At 39.5% G+C, this 22,458-nt stretch overlaps 1 protein-coding gene across 1 annotated transcript in view; it reads left to right on the top strand.

Annotated features, from left to right (window-relative positions):
• Nucleotides 1-22,458, top strand: part of FAM120C (family with sequence similarity 120C) — a 132,694-nt gene that overhangs the window by 30,858 nt on the left and 79,378 nt on the right. The window contains exon 3 of the mRNA XM_029929656.1: nt 4,552-4,634. Coding sequence (XP_029785516.1) covers nt 4,552-4,634 — 83 coding nt within the window. The remainder of the gene's footprint in view (nt 1-4,551; nt 4,635-22,458) is intronic.

Here is a 22,458-nt window from a genome sequence, read left to right as displayed (position 1 = left end):
TGAGTCCGAAAGTTTTCCTTCTGTTTCTGATTTTTGGAATAGTGTGAGAAAAATGGGTATTAACTCTGATTAAACTCTCTGGTAGAATTCCCCAGGGAAGCCATCTGGCCCCAGGCTCTTTTTCCATTTGGAGATTTTTGATAACTGATTTGGTTATGAGTCTGTTCAGATTTTCTATCTCTTCCTGTTTGAATTTTGGTAGTGCATATGTGTTTAGGAATTTGTCCATTTCATCAATGTTGTCCAGTTTGTTGGCATATAATTTTTCATAGTATTCCCTGATGATTGCTTATATTTTTGAGCGATTGGTTGTAATCGATCCATTTTCTTTTGTGATTTTGTCTATTGGGTGTTCTCTCTTTTTTTTGAAGAGCCTGGCTAGAGGTTTATCAATTTTGTTTATTTTTTCAGAAAACCAACTCTTGGTTTCATTGATCTGTTCAACTGTTTTTTTGGGAGGTGGATTCTATATTGTTTATTTCTGTCCTGATTTTATTATTTCTTTTGTTCTGCTGGGTTTGGGGTGATCTTGCTGCTCCATTCCTATTTCTATTAGGTGCTATGTTAGATTTTGAATTTGCGCTTTTTCTAGTTTGTTGAAATAGGCCTGGATTGCAATATACTTTCGTCTTAGGATTGCCTTAGCTGCGTCCCAGAGTGTTTGGATTGTTGTAGCTTTATTTTCATTTGTTTCCATGTATTTTTTAATTTCTTCTCTAATTGCCTAATTGGCCCAATCATTCTTTAGTTGGTTGGTCTTTTACCTCCATGTGTTTTGGAGGTTTTCCAAACTTTTTTCTTTGATTGATTTCAAGTTTCATAGCACTGTGATCTGAAAGTGTGCATGGTATGTTCTCACTTCATTTATTATATAATATATTATCTTGCAGAATGTACTATGTGCACTCGAGAAGAATGTCAGTTCCCTAGCCTCAAGATGTAGAGTTCTAAATATATCTGTCAAATCCATCTGTTCCAAAGTGTCATTCAGGTCCATTGTTTCTTTAGTGATTTTCTGTCTGGTTGATCTAACCATTGCTGTAAGTGAAGTATTAAAATCCCCTGCAGTTAGCACATTCTTATCAATAAGCTTGTTTCTGTTTGTGATTAATTGTTTTATGTATTTGGGTGCTCTGGAATTCGGTGGAGACCCTGTAATTATTATATGTCCTTCTTCATCTTTTGTTACTGCGTTTACTTTACAATCCAGCTTGTCTGCTATAAGTACGGCTAGTTCACCTTTTTTGACTTCCAGTCGCATTATAGATATATCTCCATCTCCTTACATTCAATCCGAAGGTGTCTTCAGGTCTAAAATGAGTCTCTTGTAGACAGCAAATAGATAGAGGGTTTTTTTTAAATTCTTTCTGATACCCTATGTCATTTGATTGTAGCATTTAGTCCATTTTTATTCAGTGTTATTATTGAAAAATATGGGTTTAGAATCATTATGTTCTCTGTAGGGTTCATGCTTGTAGCAGTGTCTCTGGTACCTTGTGTTCCTTGGAACATTTCCCTCATAGAGCCCCTCTTAGGATTTCTTGTAGGGGTGGTTTAGTAGTGATGAATTCTTTCAATATTTGTTTATTTGGGAAAACCTTTATCTCTCCTTGTAATTAGAATGACAGGCTTGCTGGATGAAGGATTCTTGGATGCATATTTTTTCTGTTCATCACATTGAAGATTTCCTGCCCTTCCTTTCTGGCCTGCCAGGTTTCAGGAGAAAGGTCTGTAACTACTCTGATAGATTTCCCTTTGTATATTAGCGCCCTTTTATCCTTAGCTGCTTTTAGAATTCTCTCTTTATCCTTATATTTTGCCAGTTTCACTATGTGTCGTGCCAAAGGTTGATTCAGGTTACATCTGAGGGGAGTTCTCTGTGCATCTTGGATTTCCATGTCTGTTTTCTTCCACAGATTTGGGAAGTTCTTGGCTATAATTTGATCAAGCGCCCCTTCAGGACATTTTTCTCTTTATGCTCCTCAGGAATTCCTATGATACTGATATTGTTCAGTTTGACTGTATCACTCAGGTCTCGAATTCTTTTTTTCATCCTCCTGGATCAATTTTTTCTCTTTTTCTTGGCTTCCTCTTTTTCTATAACTGTGTCTTCTAATTCACCTATTCTCCTCTCTGCCTCTTCAATCTGTGCAGTGGCCACCTCCATTTTATTATGCACCTCATTTATAGCATTTTAAAACTCATCACAGCTATTTTGAAGGTCCCTAGTTTTTGTGTCAGTAGCTTCTCTGATGTCTTCCCTGCTTTTTTCAAGGCCAGCGGTTAATTTTATGACAGTTCTTCTAAATTCTTGCTGTGTTATGTTGCTTATATTTATTTTGAGTAGTTCTGTAGCTGTGACTTCTTCCTGGAATTTCTTTAGGGGAGAGTTCTTCTGTTTCATCATTTTGGCTAGCTTTCTGTCTCTTGTTAGTTTTAGAAACTTGTAATGTACTCAGCACCTGTGAGTATTGCTATATTAAAGGAGGCTCATTGAATGTCTAGGTCCTGTGTGTTCAGGAAATGTTCTTTTAATGTTGTCTCTTGCTTTCTCTTTTTGTGCCTTTGGTTATTTTATTTCTCTACTCAGTGATATTTAGGACTCTCCACCCTGTGTACTTTGGCTTGTTTCTTGAGGTAGCCCTATGAGGCTGTCTTCTTTGTGGACTCTGTCTTTTCCTCCTAGACTCTTGCAGATCAGAGTTGTGGCTTCAGTCCTTCTTAGTTTGATAGATGTGGACAGGCAGAAATTACAGAGCTCCCTACTTCACCATCTTGCCCCTTGAATTTATCTTTTTAAAGTCCGCTTGATAACTGTCAACAATAGCCAAAACATGGAAAGAGCCTAAATGTCCATCACCTGATGAGTGGATCAAGAAGAAGTGGTATATGTACACAATGGAGTACTACATGGCAATGAGAAAGAATGAAATATGGCCATTTGTAGGAAAGTGGATGGACCTTGAGGGTGTCCTGCTAAGTGAAATAAGTCAGGCAGAGAAGGACAGATACCATATGTTTGCACTCATAGGTCTAACAGGAAAACAGGAGAAACCTAATGGAGGACCAGGGGGAGGGGAAGAGGGAAAGAGAGTTGGGGAGAGAGAGGGATGCAAAACTTGAGAAACTATTGAATACTGAAAACGAACTGAGGGTTGAAGGGGGAGGGGGGGAAAGAGGTGGTGGTGATGGAGGAGGGCACTTGTGGGGAAGAGCACTGGGTGTTGTATGGAAACTAATTTGATAATAAACTACTTTAAAAAAAAGAAAAGTTAAAAAATAGATGGGAAACACTGCTAAATAAAAGAACTAAGATACAAAAAATAATAAATAAATAAATAAATAAAAATAGAGTCCGCATGATAAAACACTGTGTGGCGGGAAACCCAGCAGTCTTTTGGGCTTTTTACTAGAAACTCAGCATGTCTCATGAATATAATACAGGATAGTCCAGAAAATTATTTCAATTTTTGTAAAAGCTTTCTGGTACATTCCATTATTACTTTATGCAGAGTAGTGTCTTAGGCCAAGTGTTTTATTAGCCTTAGATAGCTTTGGTTCCTCATTCAGAGCATGAACATTTTTTTCCCTTTGTCAATTTATTATTTTGTTTTGCTCTAGCACCTTTCCCCTCTGAATCTGTGTCTCAGTTTAGATTAAGAACACAAAGTGCTGTGTATATTTTTCTTTTTCTGTTGTGCTAACATTTTATTATGAAAATTTTCAAACATAAAGCATAAGTGAAGGAATTTGTTAGTGAAAATCCTATACCTGCCACCTATATTGTGCCATTAACATTTTCCTATACTTGCTTTATCATATCTATCTGTCCAGTCTAGTAATCCATCAATTTATCTTTCACAGAGGCACTTAATGTAAATTACAGACAAGTGATTATGTTTTGAGTTAGTTTTCCGAGTACTGACAGCATAATGACTAATGTGTTGTCTCAGGTGTAACCTCTACTTATAACCCCAGTCGTTTTAAGTTTGGTTCATATAATGAAGTCACCACAATTGTTAGAATTAGGCCTGTGGCAAATCACTGATGTTATTTATACCTGCCTGGTTTTCATTTCCTTACCTATGAAGTGAAACAGTATATTTCTTTGTGTTATTGACAAAATTAAATGAAATGAGATATGTAAAACAACCAGCACTTACTAGGCAGTCAGTAATTGTAGCTGCTATTATAAAAGGTAGAATAACTAGGTAATAAATAATAGCATGGGCTTTGAAGTCTTCTTCTTATCCTGGTGTGGACATTTATTAAACACGCTACTTTGGGCTAAGTCACCAAACTTATTTGAACCTAGTTTCCTTATCTATAAAATAGGGATAATAATACTACTGGCGTGGTTATTTTAAGGATGATACATATAGTGCATAAGATACATAGTGGGTAATCAACACATAGCTACTGTAGATATTACACTGAAAATCTACACCTATGTGAATTATTTTATTATTTTCTTACCCAGAGGTCCTTTCATAGCCTAGAAGTTCTATGAAAACATTTGTACAGTCAGTAAATAACCAATGTACTTTATAGGTAACCACATTCTCCCAGATGAAGACCTGGCTGCTTTTCACTGGAGCCTCTTGGGACCAGAACATCCCCTTGCATCACTTAAGGTAAAGTGCCCCATTTCCTGCCTATACATTCATGCCTAGGGGACATTAGGTTTTTTATTGGAGTTTTGATAGAATAATTGCCTTTTATTAGGCCTAAAATGTTTCAAATAGTTACAAAAATAATAATTATGATCAATACCCATAATATCTTTTTTATTAACTTTTTATTTTAATTCCAGTATAGTTAATATACAGTGTTATATTACTCTCAGGTATGTCATACCATTCAACAATTCCATTCATCACCCAGTACTCATCACAACAAGTGCATTCCTTAAATCCCCATCACCTATTTCACCCATCCACCCCACCACCATCCACTTATAGAGTTTGTCCTCTGTAGTTAAGAAGAGTCTGTTTCTTGTCTTGTCTCTGTCTTTCCCCTTTGCTCATTTATTTTCTTTTTTAAAGTCCACACGAGTGAAATTATATGCTATTTGTTTTTCTCTGATTGAATTATTTAACTTAGCCTTATATTCTCTAGATCCACCCATGTTGTTGCAAACGGCAAGACTTCATTCTTTTTATGGGTGAATAATATTTCATTGTGTGTATATATATACATATATGTGTATATATGTGTGTGTATATATACACAACACATTAATTCTTCTTTTTTTAAATTTATTTATTTAAATTCAAGTTAGTTAACACACAGTGTAGTATTGGTTTCAGGAGTGGAATCCAGTGATGTATAACTTAAATATAACACCCACTGTTCATCCCAGCAAGTTCCCTCCTTAATGCCCATCATCCATTTTGCCCATTCCATTACCCACCTCCCCTCCAGCAACACTCAGTTTGTTTTCTGTATTTAAAAGTCTCTTATGGGGGCGCCTGGGTGGCTCAGTCGGTTAAGCCTCCGACTTCGGCTCAGGGCAGATCTCACATTCGTGGGTTCGAGCCCCGCGTCAGGCTCTGTGCTGATGCTAGCTCAGAGCCTGGAGCCTGCTTCAGATTCTGTGTCTCCTTCTCCCTCTGCCCCTCCCCCTCTCATGCTCTGTCTCTCTCTGTATCAAAAATAAATAAAATATTAAAAAAATAAAATAAAATAAAATAAAAGTCTCTTATGGTTTGCTGCCCTCTCTATTTATATCTTATTTTTCCTTCCTTCCTCTGTTCCTGAGAAATAATCCCACGCCTGCACAGTATGCAGAATCTATGGTGTAGCATTGCTAAATTCAGCAAAGGTTGTATTCCCTCTGGGTGTGCCTCTGTCCTCTGATGATCAGAGGCCTTTTGCTGGCACCTGCAGGGTGTTTTGTCCTTGGGGAGGCAATAAACTCTTTTCCAAAAGTACTCCAGGAAGGGGACTCTTCTGTCCCAGTGTGCCTCAGAGATTCCTACAGTACTATGCACTCCAGAGCCAGCTACGTCCTCCACAGTAATGCGTGCCACAGCTCCTCTCCAGAGAAAGTCATGCACTTCCAAACCTGAGTTTGAGCTCCAAATGCTGGTTTGGAAAAAAAAAAAAGCTTAGACACTCAGTACTTCTTACCCCACGGACTATGGTCCAAAGAAGTTTTCCTCTTGTTCTAAGCTGATCCTGTACTTTCTCAACCCATGTCTCTTTCTCTCCCTTTTGTCTCTCCATGGAAAGGATTCCCTCCCCTCCACAGCACTGCCATTTTTCTCTCCCCCAGTTCACTTCCAGGCACCTCACACCTGCCAACCTGTCTCCCTCCAACTGTGGAGATCCTTCTGCCAGTCCACAGATGGATTTCCTGGCTATTCGAAATGATGTAATCTCAGTACAGCTCTGTTTGAGAGAGGAGGAAAGACCAGGGTTCCCCTATACTCCTCCTATACTATTTCTTCTTTATCCATTCATCTGTCAGTGGACACTTGGGTCACTTCCATATCTTTTTAATTAAAAATATTTTTCATGTTTATTTATATTTGAAAGAGAGATTGAAACAAAGCGTGAGTGGGGGTGGGGGACAGAGAGAGGGAGACACAGAATCCAATGCAGGCTCCAGGTTCCAAGCTCCCAGCACAGAGCCCGATATGGTGCTTGATCCCAGGAACCAAGAGATCATGACCTGAGCTGAAGTAAAATGCTCAACCAACTGAGCCACCCAGGTGCTCTGGGCCGCTTCCATATCTCGACTATGGTAAATAGTGCTGCCTAAAACATGGGGGTTCATGTATCCTTTTGAATTAGTGTTTTTGTATTCTTTGTGTAAATACCCAGTAGTGCGATTACTGGATTATGAGGCTGTTCAAATTTTAACTTTCTAAGTAGCCTCCATACTGTTTTCCACTGTTGCATTTCCACCAACAGTGCATGAATGTTCCTTATTCTCCACATCCTCACCAACACTTGTTAACAGTTTCTTGTGTTTTTGATTTTAGCCGTTCTGACAGGTGTGAGGTGATATCTCATTGTTAGTTTTGATTTGCTATTCCCAGATGATGAGTGATGTTGAACATGTTTTCATGTGTCTTTGTCCCATGTGTATGTCTTTGGAGAAATGTCTGTTCATGTCTTTTGCCCATTTTTAATTGGATTATTTGTTTTTTGGGGTGTTGAGTTATATAAGTTGTTTATATATTTGGATATTAACCCTTTATCATATGTGTCATTTGGAAATATCTTCCCCCATTCAATAGGTTGTCTTTTTCTTTTGTGAGTTGTTTCCTTTTCTGTGCAGAAGCTTTTTATTTTGATGTAGTCTCAATAATTTATTTTTGCTTTTATTCCCCTTGCCCCATGAGACATGTCTAGAAAAATGTTTGTCTGGCTGATGTCAGAGAAATTACTGCTTGTGCTCTCTTCAAGGATTTTTAGGGCTTCAGGTCTCACATTTAGGCCTTTAATCCATTCTGTATTTTCTGTATGTATGGTGTAAGAAAGTGGACCTGTTTCATTCTTTTTCATGTAATTGTTCAGTTTTCTCAACACCATTTGTTGAAGAGAATACCCTTAATATCTTAAGGATTCATACAGACCTATGAAGCCAAATACTAATACCCCAGTAAATGAAATAATAAGCAAAAGACTGAAGCAGACAATTCACAAAAGAAGAAACACAGTGGCCAGGACTATGACTAGATAGATGGTAAATCTCACTAGTGGTCAGCCATCCAAATTAATTTTTTTTTTAGCCTAACAGTTTGGCAAATATTGAAAAATTAGTCTGCTTGCTCCTTTTGAGGCTATGTTGAGAGTAATATTCTTACACACTTCTGGTGGTAGTTTAAGTTGCTGAATATATCACTTTTCTCTAGTCTGCTGGTTCACACCTTTTTCTCTCTCCTCAAGCTTCAAATACTCCTTACTCGCTCAGCTCAGGAGCTGGCTTTGTATTTCACTGACAAAATGTAAGCATTTGGAATACAACTTCTACCAGCTCCTACACTTTTATCTTCTCACCTACATCCATCTCTGTGCTCACCTGTTTTCCCTGCCTTGTGTTAACTGTGGATGATCTGTCCTTGCTCCCATTTCAGTCCAACCCCTCTATGTACATGCCAAATCCCATCCCCTCTTACTAACTTAAGGTCATTTATTTTGAAAGTCTTCCCTCTTTCTCCTGCATTATCAATTTTTCTGTCTTCATTGAATTTTTCCCATCACGTATATAATCATGCCTCCATCTTAAAAAATAAAGTAAATCCTGCTCTTGACCTTACTCCCTCCACTCAAGCTACTATTCCATATTTCTTCTCTTCTACCCCATATTTCTTCTTCCCTTATAGCAAAACCTTCTAGAGAGTTGTCTATACCTGAGGTATTTGTTATTTGTCTCCCCTACTCTCTTTTCAATCTGCTTTGCAGAAATGGCTCTTAATGAGGTCAGTGTTAATAAAACTTAGTGTTAATCTAATGACCAGCTTTCAGTGTTCATCGTATTTGACCAATCAGCAGCATTTGACCCAGTTGCTCACTTCCTCTTCCTTAACACATGTTCTTCACTTAGCTTTAACAACACCATTTTCTTCTAGTTTCCTTCCTATTTCACTGGCTGCTCCTACTGTTTCCTTTGCTACTTCTTTGTCTTCTGTTCAACTTCTTATCTTTGTAGTGACCCAGAATTCTATCCTTGGTCCCTTCTCTTAGTTCTACTTACACTTTGTGCCTTAGTGATTGATCTCATACAGTATCATGACTTTAAGTATCACCTGTCCATTGATGACTCCTAAATATATGTCTCTAGTTTTTGGTTTTTTTTTTTTTTTTTTGGGAGAGAGAGACAGAGAGCACATGCATGAGTGAGTGGCGCAGAGGCAGAGAGAGAGAGAAAATTTTAAGGAGGCTCCATGCTCAGCACAGTACCTGAGGCAGGGCTCCATCCCACAACCCTGGAATCATGACGTGAGCTGAAATCAAGAGTCAGATAGATGCTTAACCAACTGAGCCACCGAGGCACCCCTCTATGTCTCTAGTTATAACATTCCTCTTGAACTCCAAATTCTAATATCTAACAGCCTACTAAACATCTCAGGGTCCTATATCCAAGTGGAAACTCATGATCTTTCCCCTAAATCTCTTCCTCCAAGAGCCTTCCCCATTTTCATTAATGGCAATCTCATACTTCTAGTTGCTCAGGCTAAAAATCAGAGTCATCCTTGATTTCTTTCTCCCTTTCTTACATCCTACATTTCCTCTGTCAGCAAATAACATCAGTTCTCCCTTCAATATCGTCCATTTCTCACCATTTTTATTGCTACTACCCTGGTCAAGTCACCATTATTTCTTGCCTAGATTATTATAACAGCTTATTAACTGTTGGTTTTCTGTTTGCACTCTCCCCTCCCCAGAATCTATTCTTGATATAACAGCCAGAGTGATCCTTTAAAAAACTGATTAAGATCAATCACTTCTCTAACTCAAAATACTCCAGTGACTCTTCACATCAGTCACTCAGGCTTTACCAGGGCCTACAAAGTCTTATACTGGCTGGCTTCTGTTACAGCTCTGATGTCATCTTCTTTTTTCTTTTGCTTGTAGAACCTCTGTACTTACTATTCCCTCCACTTGGAATGCTTATTCTTTTCACGTAGCTATGTCCTCACTCATAGATTTTTATCAAATGGCATTTTCTCAGTGAGGCCTTTCCTGACCATCTTATTTAACATTATGTGGTTGCACACACACACACACACACACACACACACACACACACACTTGCATACTCATACCCATCCTGTGCTTAGATTTTCTCTAGCTCTTTCTTACATATAACACAGTACACATTTTACTACTTATTCTTTTTTATCCCTCATCCTATCCTGACACACCTACCCTAGAATTTAAGCTTCCATGAGAGCAGTGATCTTTCTCTATCTTGTTCACTGCTGTATTCTTGGTGCCTATCACAGTGCCTAGTTAATATACCATAGGCAGTAAAAATGTGTTGAATGAATGAATGGGACAGTTTTTTGCCCAAACAATTTTATATAAAAAGCCTTGAAGAAGATTATACCTTTCAACTGAGTAATTAGCATTTTAGGAAGCTTATAATTTAATAATTCGAATGTGAACAAAAAATCATACCTACATTTTATCACTTAATAGAAAGTAGATACAAAAGTAGATAAAATAATAATATAGTGAATCACTATTGTAACATGTCACTGAAGGCAAGGGAAACAAATAAAAGCAAAAATTAACTATTGCGACCTCATCAAGGTAAAATAGTTCTGCACAGCAAAGGAAACAATCAATAAACCTAAACAGCAGCCAACAAAATGGGAGAAGATATTTGCAAATGTCATATTAGATAAAGGGTTAGTATCCAAAATCTATAAAGAACCTATCAAAGTCAACACCCAAAAAGCAATCTAGTAAAGAAATGGGCAAAAGACATGAATAGACACTTCTCCAAAGAAGACATCCAGAGGGCCAACCGACACATGAAAAAATGCTCAACATCACTCATAATCAGGGAAATACAACTCAAAAACACACTGAGATACCACCTCACACCAGTCAGAGTAACTAAAATTAATAACTCAGGAAGCAACAGATACTGGTGAGGATGTGGAGAAAGGGGAACCCTCTTGATTGTTGGTGGGAACACAAACTGGTGAACTGCTCTTGAAAACAGTCTGGAGGACCCTCCAAAAATTAAAAATAGAATTACCTTACAACTGAGTAATAACACTACTAGGAATTTATCCAAGGGAGTGCTGATTCAAAGGGGCACAGGCACCCCAATGCTTATAGCAGCACTGTCAACAATATCCAAATTATGGAAAAAGCCCAAATGTCCGTCAACTGATGAATGGATAAAGAAGATGTAGGAGGACTGGCAAGATGGCAGAGAAATAGGGAGCTCCGTACTTCCCACCAGCATCTCTCAAACAAAGAAGGGATGAAGCCAAAGGACACAGAACTACAAGAGTCTGGGAGTAAAAGAGACATAGTCCACTAAGAAGACAGCCTCATAGATGCGTGATGGTGAACTGGGGAAGATACAAAAGGGCCGGGATGCCGAGGCACAGTGGGGAGGGAGCCCCCTCCTTGGAGAGACAAAGGAAAGAGAAAGAGCAGCTGAAACTGCTAATAGAACAGTCCCTGGAGAAAAGAAAAACCTCGGCCTGGAAAGAGAGGGATCCTGTCATCCCGTCTAACCGCAGGGCGTTCAGAGGGAGATCCTATCTCTAACGGCCATGCTGTCTTTGGGCTGGGTGCCCGACCCCAGTCACCACCAGGAGCAACTGCTCCCCTACTCCCCCTCCCTGATCCCTGCATAGAAAGCGGCCTGGTCTGTGGAATTACATTTCTGGCAGTATGATTAAAGCACAAGACGGGGCTTGGGACATGGAACACTGCCCACCTTAGCCAAAAGACTGATTTGCAATGCTTGGTGTCAGAAGGGACTGGGGGCTGCCATTTTTCTCCCCACAATGACTCAAGGAGGGTCTATGGGACCCACAGTGGAGGCAAGATCCGCCTAAACCAAACCATGCCCATCCCCACTGGAGAACTGTTTTTTTTCTTACCAGAGCCCTGGGCAAGACCAGCATTGATGCACTGCCATAATTAACTCTAGATCAATTCTTGCTATTCAGATGTATTTTCCCTATTTAGTTTTTATCTCTCCCCTTGGCTGAACTGGGTACTCTGGTCATTGGTTCACTTAAACAGTCACATTTAATCCATTCTCTTGATGCATATTCTAAAGAGCCATCATTACCTTCCTTTCTCTCTCTTTGGAATAATCAGACTATATAGTTTCTCTGCGTAAAATTATTTTCAGTTCTTTTTCCTCACCTCCTACCATATTCTCTTCTTTCTTTCTCTGAATTAAGCCTTTTAGTCTCTCTGCCTGGCCAATGTTCAATTTCTCTTTCTCCCCACCCCTGTCATTTCTTTCTTTGTATATGCTTTTCCATCAGCACTTCCTCCACTCTGCTCTTATTTGTAGATGGGATTTCTGGTTTTAGGCTTTTAGACTGCCCTTTGTCTTTTGTTGTTTTCCTTTCAGTTTCCATGTTTGTTTGATTTGTCTGTGTGTTTGCATGCTTTTCTTCCCTGTTTGTCTGTCTGTCTGTCTGTCTGTTTTGCTTTCCAGGGCTACCTCAAGAAACAAGCCAAAGTACACATGGTGGACAGTCCCAAATATCACTACAAGAAGGGACATAAAATAACGAAAGGCACAAAAAGGGAGACCAATAGACACCATTAAAAGAACACATCCTGAATGGACAGGCCCTGCACAGATAATGGGCCTCCGTTAAGATAGCAGAACTCACAAGTACAGAGTGCAAAACAAGCTTTGAAAACTTAAAAGAGATAGAAAGCTAGCCAAAATGATGAAACAGAAGAACTCGCTCTAAAGAGATTCCAGGAAGAAATGACATCTAAAGAATTGTTCAAAATAGATATAAGAATCATAACTGAGCAAGAATTTAGAACAAGAGTCAAATAATTAATCACAGGCTTTAAAAAGGCATGGAAGACACCAGAGAAGCTATTGCTACAAAGGCAATGGACCTTAAAAATACTTGTGATGAATTAAAAAATGCTATAAATAAGGTGCATAATGAAATGGAGGCAGCCACTGCACGGACTGAAGAGGCAGAGAGGAGAATAGGTGAATTGGGAGACACAATTATCGAAAAAGAGGAAGCCAAGAAAGAGAGATAAATTGATACAGGAACGCAAAAGGAGAATTTGAGACCTGAGTGATACAATCAAATGGAACAATATCCATATCATAGGAATTCCAGAAGAAGAAGAAAGAGAAAAAGGTCCTGATGGGGTGCTTGATGAAATTATACCCGAGAACTTCCCCAATCTAGGGAACGAAATAGACATTGAAATCCAAGAGGCACAGAGAACTCCCCTCAGACGTAACTTGAATCAATCTTCTACATGACATATCATACTGAAACTGGCAAAATATAAGGATAAAGAGAGAATTCTGAAAGCAACTAAGGATAAAAGGGCGATAACATACACAGGGAGACCTATCTGAGTAAATTCAGACCTATCTACTGAAACCTGGCAGGCCAGAAAGGAATGGCAGGAAATCTTCAATGTGATGAACAGAAAAAAATATGCAGCCAACAATCCTTTATCCAGCAAGCCTGTCATTCAAAAAGGAGAGTTAAAGGTTTTCCCCAATAAACAAAAATTGAGAGAAATCATCACCACCAAACCACCCTTCAAGAAATCTTAAGGAGGACTCTATGAGGTAAATGTTCCAAGGAACAAAAGGTACCAGAGACACCTCTACAAGCATAAATCCTACAGAGAACACAATGATTCTAAACTTGTATTTTTCAATAATGACACTGAATGTAAGTGAAATAAATGCTCATATCAAATGACAAAAGGTATCAGAATGGATAAATAAACAAAAATCCATCTATTTGCTGTCTACAAGAGATGCATTTTGCATCTATCGACAGAATCATATGGTTTTTACCTTTTCTTTTGTTAATGTGATGTATCACATTGATGGAGTGCATACACTGAACTAGCCCTGTAACCCAGGAATGAATCCCACTTGATCATGGTGGACAATTCTTTTCATATACTGTTAAATTCGAGTTCCTAGAATCGTGTTGAGTATTTTTGCATCTGTATTCTTTAAGCATATTGGCTTGTAGTTCTCTTTCTTTTGTTGGGTCTTTGTCTGGTCTGGGAATTAAAGTGATGCTAACTTCGTAGAATGAGTTCAGAAGTTTTCCTTCTAGTTCTATTTGTTGGACTAGCCCGAGAAGAAGGGGTATTAACAGTGCTTTAAATGTCTGCTAGAATCCCCCAGGGAAGCCATCTGGCCCTGGGCTCTTATTCGTTGGGAGACTTTTGATAACTGATTTGATTTCATCACTGGTTATGAGTCTGTTCAGATTTTCTATCTCTTCCCATTTGAATTTTGGTAGTGCATGTGTGTTTAGGAATTTGTCCATTTCTTTTAGGTTATATAGTTTATCGGCATATAATTTTTCATACTATTTCCTGAAAATTGCTTGTATTTCTGAGGGGTTGGTTGTAATAGATCCATTTTCATTCATGATCCAGTCTATTTGGGTGTTCTCTCTTTTCTTTTTGAGAACCCTGGCTAAAAGTTTATCAATTGTGTGGATATTTGCAAAAAACCAACTCGTGGTTTCATTGATCTGTTTGACTGTTTTTTTGAATTCCATATTGTTCATGCCCTGATCTATATTATTTCTTTTCTTCTGCTGGGTTTGGGGTCATCTTGCTGCTCCTCTTCTGATTCCCTTAGGTGCTCTGTTAGGTTTTGAATTGGCGCTTATTCTAGTTTCTTGAAATAGGTCTGATTGCAATAAACTTTTCTCTTAGGACTGCCTTTGCTGCGTGCCAGAGAGTTTGGATTGTTGGATTTTCATTTTCATTTGTTTCCATATTTCTTATTATTTCTTCTCTAATTGTCTGATTCACCCAATCATTCTTTAGAAGGGTGGGGGTTTTTTGTTTTTTTCCCTTTTTCTTTTCTATTCTTTTTTTTAATAGTTTATTGTCAGATTGGTTTCCATATAACACCCAGTGCTTCTCCCCACAAGTGCCCCCCACCATGACCATCACCCCTCTCTCTCACCCCCTCCCCCTTCAGTCCATGGTTTGTTTTCAGTATTCAGTAGTCTCCCGTGATCTGTGTCCCTCACTCTCCCCTGCTCTCTTTCCCCCTTCCTCTCTCCATGGTCCCCTGCCAGGTCTCTCCTGTTAGACCTATGAATGCAAACATATGGTATATATCCTTCCCTGCCTGACTTATTTTGCTTAGCATGACACCCTCAAGGTCCATGTACTTTGCTACAAATGGCCATATTTCATTCTTCCTCATTGCCATACAGTACTCCATTGTATATATATATACCACTTCTTCTTGATCAGTTCATCAGCTGATGGATATTTAGGCTCTTTCCAGGATTTGGCTATTGTAGAAAGTGCCGCTATGAACATTGGGGTACATGTGCACCTATGTATCAGCACTTTTGTATCTCTTGGGTAAATCCCTAGCAGTGCTATTGCTGGGTCATAGGGGATAGTTTTTGGAGGAGCCTCCACATTGTTTTCCAGAGTGGTTGTACCAGTTTACATTCCCACCAACAGTGTAGGACGGTGCCTGTTTCTCCACATCCTCACCAGCATCTATAGTCTTCTTGATTTGTTCATTTTAGCCACTCTGACTGGCGTGAGGTGGTATCTCAGTGTGGTTTTGATTTGAATTTCTCCTATGATGAGTGACGCTGAGCATCGTTTCATGTGCCTGTTGGCCATCTGGATGTCCTCTTTGGAGAAGTGTCTATTCAGGTCTTCTGCTTATTTCTTCACTGGATCCTTCATTTTTCATGTGGGGAGTTTAGTGAGCTCCTTGTATATTTTGGATACTAGCCTTTTATCTGATATGCCATTTGCCACGATCTTTTCCCATTCTGTCGGTTACCTATTAGGTTTTTTTCATTGTTTCCTTTGCCTTGCAGAAGCTTTTTATCTTGATGAGGTCCCAGTAGTTCATTTTTGTTCTTGATTCCCTTGCCTCTGAGGATGTGTCCAGGAAAAATTGTTGCAGTTGAGGTCTAGGAGGCTATTTCCTGCTTTCTCCTCTAGGGTTTTGATGGTTTCCTGTCTCACATTCAGGTCCTTTATCCATTTTGAGTTTATTTTTGTGAATGGTGTCAGAATGTGGTCTAGTTTCATTTTTCTACATGTTGCTGTCCAGTTCTCCGAACACCACCTGTTAAAGAGGCTGTCTTTTTTTCATTAGACACTCTTTCCTGCTTTGTCAAAGATTAATTGGCCATATACTTGTGGGTCCAGTTCTGGGATCTCTATTCTATTCCATTGGTCCATGTGTCTGTTTTTGTGCCAGTACCATACCGTCTTGATGAAGACAGCTTTGTAGTAGAGGCTAAAGTCTGGGATTGTGATGCCTCCCGTTTTGGTTTTCTTCTTCAATATTACTTTGGCTATTCGGGGATTTTTGTGGTTCCATACGAATTTTAATATAGTTTGTTCTAGCTTTGAGAAGAATGCTGGTGCAACTTTGATGGGGATTGCATTGAATGTGTAAATTGCTTTGGGTAATAATGACATTTTCACAATGTTTATTCTTCCAATCCATGAACCTGGAATGTTTTTCCATTTCTTGGTGTCTTCTTCAATTTCCTTCATAAGTCTTCTATAGTTTTCAGCATACAGGTCTTTTACATCTTTGGTTAGGTTTATTCCTAGGTATTTTATGGTTTTTCATGCAATTGTGAATGGGATCTGTTTCTTGCTTTCTCTTTCTGTTGCTTCATTTTTGGTGTATAAGAATGCAACTGATTTCTGTACATTGACTTTGTACCCTGCAACATTACTGAATTCAAGGATCAGTCCTAGAAGGCTTCTGGTGGAGTTGATTGGGTTCTCCATGTAGAGTATCATGTCATCTCTGAAAAGGGAAAGTTTGACTGCTTCTTGGCCAATTCTGATGCCTTTTATTTCCTTCTGTTGTCTGATTGCTGATACTAGGACTTCCAGCACTACATTAAACAACAGTGGTGAGAGTGGACATCCCTGTCGTGTCCCTGATTTCAGGGGGGAAAGCTCTCAGTTTTTCCCCATTGTGGATAACATTGGCTGTGTACTTTTCGTAAATTGCTTTTACAATGTTTAAGTAAGTTTCTTCTATCCCAACTGTCTCGAGGGTTTTTATTAAGAAGAGATATTGTATTTTGTCAAATGCTTTTCAGCATCTATCGACAGGATCATATGATTTTTTTCTTTTGTTTTGTTGATGTGGTGTATCACATTAATGGATTTGCGAATATTGAACCAGCCTTGTAACCCAGGAATAAATCCCACTTGATCATAACGGATAATACTTTTCATATGCTGTTGAATTCGATTTGATAGTATCTTGTTGAGTTTTTTGCATCTGTATTCATTAAGGATATTGGCCTATAGTTCTCTTTTTTCGTTGGGTCTCTGCCTGGCTTAGGAATCAGAGCGATATGTGCTTTGTAGAATGAGTCCGGTAAGTCTTCCTTCCATTTCTATTTTTTGGAATAGCTTGAGAAGGATTGGCGTTAACTCTGCATTAAATGTCTGGAAAAATTCCCCTGGGAATCCATCTGGCCCTGGGCTTTTATTCGTTGGGCGATTTTTGATAACTGATTCGATTTCTTCACGGGTTATGGGTCTGGTCAGATTTTCTATCTCTTCCCATTTGAATTTTGGTAGTGCATGTGTGTTTAGAAATTTGTCCATTTCTTCTAGATTGTCCAGTTTGTTGGCATGTAATTTTTCATAGTAATCTCTGATGATTGTTGTATTTCCGAGGGACCTGTTGTAATAGATCCATTTTCCTTCATGATTTTGCCTATTTGCATGTTTTCTCTTTTATTTCTGAGGAGCCTAGCTAGAAGTTTATCAATTTTGTTTATTTTTTCAAAGAACCAACTCTTGGTTTCATTGATCTGTTCCATTGATTTTGTGGATTCTATCTTGTTTAATTCTGCTCTGATCTTTATTATTTCTTTTCTATTGCAGGGTTTGGGGTGTTCTTGCTGCTCCCTTTCTAGTTTCCTTAGGTGCTCTGTTAGGTTTTGAGTTTGTGCTTTTTCTTATTTGTTGAGATAGGCCTGTATTGCAATGAACTTTCCTCTTAAGATTGCCTTTGCTGTGTCCCAGAGAGTTTGAGTTGCTGTATTCTCATTTTCATTTGTCTTGAAATATTTTTTAATTTCCTCTCTAAATGCCTAATTGGCCCAATCATTCATTAGTAGGGTAGTTTTTAATCTCCACATTTTTGGATGTTTTCCAGGCTTCTTCCTGTGGTTGATTTCGAATTTCATAGCATCGTGATCTGAAAGTGTGCATGGTATGATCTCAGTTCTTTTGTATTTATGGAGGGCTATTTTATGACTCAGTATGTGATCAGTCTTGGAGAATGTGCCATGTGCACTCGAGACGAAAGTGAATTCCCTAGCGTCAGGATGTAGAGTTCTAAGTATATCTATCAATTCCATCTGCTCCAGTGTGCCATTCAGGTCTATTGTTTCTTTAGTGATTTTTTGTCTGGTTGTCCTATCCATTGTTGTAAATGGGATATTAAAGTCCCCTGCAATTAGCACATTCTTATCAATAAGATTGCTTTTGTTTGTGATTAATTGTTTTATGTATCTAGGAGCTCCCAAATTCGGCGCATAAATGTTTATAATTGTTAGCTCTTCTTCATGTAGAGTCTCTGTAATTATTATATAGGGTCCTTCTTCATCTTTTGTTACTGCTTTTATTTTAAAGTCCAGTTAGTCTGAAATAAGTATGGCTACTTCAGCTTTCTTTTGGCTTCCAGTCGCATGGTAGAAATTTCTCCATCCCCGTACTTTCAATCTGAAGGTGTCTTCAGGTCTAAGGTGAGTCTCTTGTAGGCAGCAAATAGATGGGTTTTGGTGTTTGATCCATTCTGTTACCCTGTGTCGTTTGGTCCATTGACATTCAGTGTTATTGAAAAGTATGGGTTTAGATTCATTGTGTTCCCTGTAGAGTGCATGTTTGTAGTGATGTCTCTGGTACCTTTATTCCTTGCTACATTTCCCTGATAGAGTCCCTCTTAAGATTTCTTGTAGGGCTGGTTTGGTGGGAATTCTCTCAACTTTTTTTTATTTGGGAAAACCGTTATCTCCTCTATTTTGAATGACAGGCTTGCTGGATAAAGAATTCGTGGCTGCATATTCTTCCTGTTCATCACATGGAAGATTTCCTGCCATTCCTTTCTGGCCTGCCAAGTTTCATTAGATAGGTCTGTAACCACTCTGATAGGTTTCCCTTTGTGTGACAAGGCCCTTTTCTCCCTAGCTGCTTTCAGAAGTCTCTCATTGTCTTTTTATTTTGCCAGTTTCACTATGATATGTCGTGCTGAAGTTCGGTTTACATTATGTCTTAGGGGAGTTCGGTATGTCTCCTGAATTTCAATGTCTTTCTCTTTCCCCAGATTGGGGAAATTTTCCTGTATAATTTGGTCTAGCATGCCGTCAAGCACTCTGTCTTTGTCTTCCTTTTCAGGAACTCCTATGATACGGACATTGTTCCATTTGATTGTATCACTCAGGTCTCTGTTTCTCCTTTCATGCTCCTGAATAATTTTCTCTCTCTTTTTCTTGGCCTCCTCTTTTGCTATAACTTGTCTTCTAATTCACTCATTCTACTCTCTGCTTCTTCAGTACGTGCATTGGCAGCCTCCATCTTATTATTCATCTCATTTAGAGCCTATTCTAACTTGTCAGAGCTATTTTGACTGTTCCTAGTCTTTGTATCAATATCTTCTCTGATAGCTTCCATGTTTTTTTCAAGCCCAGCAATAAATTTTATGACAACCGTTCTAAATTCTTGTTGAGTTATGTTGTTTGTGTCTGTTTTGAGCTGTTCTGTAGCTGTGATTTCTTCCTGGAGTTTCTTTGGAGAAGAGTTCTTTCGTCTTGTCATTTTGGCTACCTTTCTGTCTCTTGTCAGTTTTAAAAGCTCATTCTGCACTGTGCATTTATTAGTATTCCTCTATAGAAGGAGGCTCTTGGATTGTCTAGGGTCTGTCGTTTCAGGAGACGTTCTTTTAATGGTGTCTCTCAGTTTCTCTTGTTATGCATCTGATTAATTTTTTTCTCTACTCAGCGATATTTGGGATTTTCCACTATGTGTGCTTTGGGTTGTTTCTTGAGGTAGCCCTGAAAAGGAAAACAGACAAACACACAGAGAACACAAGCACACAAATGTAGTGATAAAGAAACAAACCTAAGGGGGAAAGAAAAGAACGGGAAAGAAAAGGGGAAAAAAAGAAGAGAAAAAAACAAAAGGAGAAAGAAAAAAAAAGCAGGTGGATAGTGGGGGGAACAGCCACAGTCAGAGATAAAGTACAGTCTGAGGGCTTAAACCCTGCAGTGGGGGTTGGGGGAGATAATGATGGAAAAAAGGAAAAACTATCTGGATGGTAGGAGTTGATCTAAGCACAGCAGTGCCTAATTGCTGGTCTTTCCCAGATTCATGGGGGAGAGGGAGAAAGGAAGGAAATAGGAAGATAGTAAAGAGAAGACAGGGGACAGTTAAAAATTAAAAATATTAAGAAAAAAATACCACTTAACGGTAATAAGCAGAAGCACAGCAGCTCTCCAGCGTGGATGGGCGTGGCTTGGTGTAGGTGGGTTGAGTCTCAGGGGCTGCTCTCTGAGGCCCCGCCTTGGTGGATGCGGGGAGAAGAAAGGCGATGTGCACCCCAAGCCCCTCTCAGTCCATGTGTTGCCAGCCCCTCCCTGGAGTCCAACCTTCTTGTGCCTCAGGCGGATCCAACCATTTCTGTTTTCTAAGTTCCGCCTGGTTTCTAAGTCCCTGCCCACACACTCAATATTGCCACCACAGTTAAAATTGCCTGCAGGTGGGTGGCTTTCTGATTGGGAACGAATAGGGGGATTGTGAAGTCAGATTTTTCCCCTGGCTCCACCTGAAGTCTGTGAGCTGCCTGGTCCGACTGAACACCTCCGCTGAAAGGGCAGATATCTCTCTCAGCGCTCAGTGGCCCTCAGTCCTCGGCTAAATCTCTCCTCTGCAGAAATTGAGCTGTGGGGAATTCAGTCTCTACTTCTCTTCCCCGGGTCTCTCTCCTGCCTTGCCCGGTGGTACCGCGCACGCCTCTGGATACCCAGCACCCCATGTGAGCGACTGTCGGGGGATCTGTGCGCCTCTGGTCTCCTGGCCGCCCCGCCTGGCTAGGAGCGGTGGGGCTATGGACACACGGGTTTCAGCGGGTCCAGCGCCAAGCCTCTGGGTGCTCAGGTGCTTTGTCTCTGGAGCCGGCGCTCCCTCCCCTAAAGTCTCTGGTCCCAGTTAGCACTCCCTCACTCAGGCAACCATGAGACTTCTGTCGATAAGGGGTCTGTTTGCACACCTCCGTTCTTGGAGATTGGAGAGCTGTGGCTTTTTAATTCTTCTCAGTTTGATAATTGTGGGTGGACGGAGGTAATGGGGCTCCTTATATCTCCTCCATCTTGCCGCTCCCCCAGTAGGGTGGTTTTTAATCTCCATGTTTTTGGAGATTTTACAGACCTTTTCCTTTGATTGATTTCAATTTTCATAGCATTGTGATCTGAAAGTGTGCATGGTATGATGTCACTTCATTTATATTTATGGAGGGCTGCATTATGACCCAGTATGTGATCTATCTTGGAGAATGTGCCATGCAAACTGGAGTAGAAAGTGAATTCCTTAGCTCAGTATGTAGAGTTCTAAATGTATCTGTCAAATCCATCTGTTCCAATGTGTCATTAAGGTCCATTGTTTCTTTAGTGATTTTCTGTCTGGTTGATCTAACCATTCCTGTAAGTGAAGTACTATAATCCCCTGCAATTAGCACATTCTTATCAATAAGATTGTTTCTGTTTTTGACTAATTGTTTTATGTATTTGGGTGCTCTGGAATTCAGTGGAGAGTCCCTGTAATTATTATATGTCTTTCTTCATCTTTTGTTACTGCGTTTACTTTACAATCCAGCTTGTGTGATATAAGTATGGCTACTCCAACTTTCTTTTGACTTCCAGTTGCATTATACATATTTCTCCATCCCCTTACATTCAATCCGAAGGTGTCTTCAGGTCTAAAATGAGTCTCTCCGGGCACCCTCCTGCACTGTTGGTGGAAATGTAAACTGGTGTAACCACTCTGGAAAACTGTGGAGGTTCCTCAAAAAATTATCAATAGAACTCCCTTATGACCCAGCAATAGCACTGCTAGGGATTTACCCAAGGGATACAGAAGTGCTGATGCATAGGAGTACATGTACCCCAATGTTCATAGTAGCACTGTCAACAATAGCCAAAACATGGAAAAAGCCTAAATGTCCATCACCTGATGAATGGATCAAGAAGAAGTGGTATATGTACACAATGGAGTACTACATGGCAATGAGAAAGAATGAAATATGGCCATTTGTAGGAAAGTGGATGGACCTTGAGGGTGTCATGCTAAGCAAAATAAGTCAGGCAGAGAAGGACAGATACCATATGTTTGCACTCATAGGTCTAACAGGAGAACAGGAGAAACCTATTGGAGGACAAGGGGGAGGGGAGGAGGGAAAGAGAGTTGGGGAGAGAGAGGGATGCAAAACTTGAGAGACTATTGAATACTAAAAATGAACTGAGTGTTGAAGGGGAAGGGGGAGGCAGAGAAAGAGGTGGTGGTGATGGAGGAGGACACTTGTGGGGAAGAGTACTGGGTGTTGTATGGAAACCAATTTGACAATAAACTATTAAAAAGATAAAAAAATAAAAAATAAAATGAGTCTCTCATAGACAGCCAACAGATGGATTTCATTTTTTTATCCATTCTGCTCCCCTATGTCATTTGATTGGAGCATTTAGTCCATTTACA

The sequence above is a fragment of the Suricata suricatta genome, chromosome X (genome assembly GCF_006229205.1).
Source record: "Suricata suricatta isolate VVHF042 chromosome X, meerkat_22Aug2017_6uvM2_HiC, whole genome shotgun sequence".
Taxonomy (NCBI): domain Eukaryota; kingdom Metazoa; phylum Chordata; class Mammalia; order Carnivora; family Herpestidae; genus Suricata; species Suricata suricatta.
This window is presented reverse-complemented; position numbering and strand designations above follow the sequence as displayed.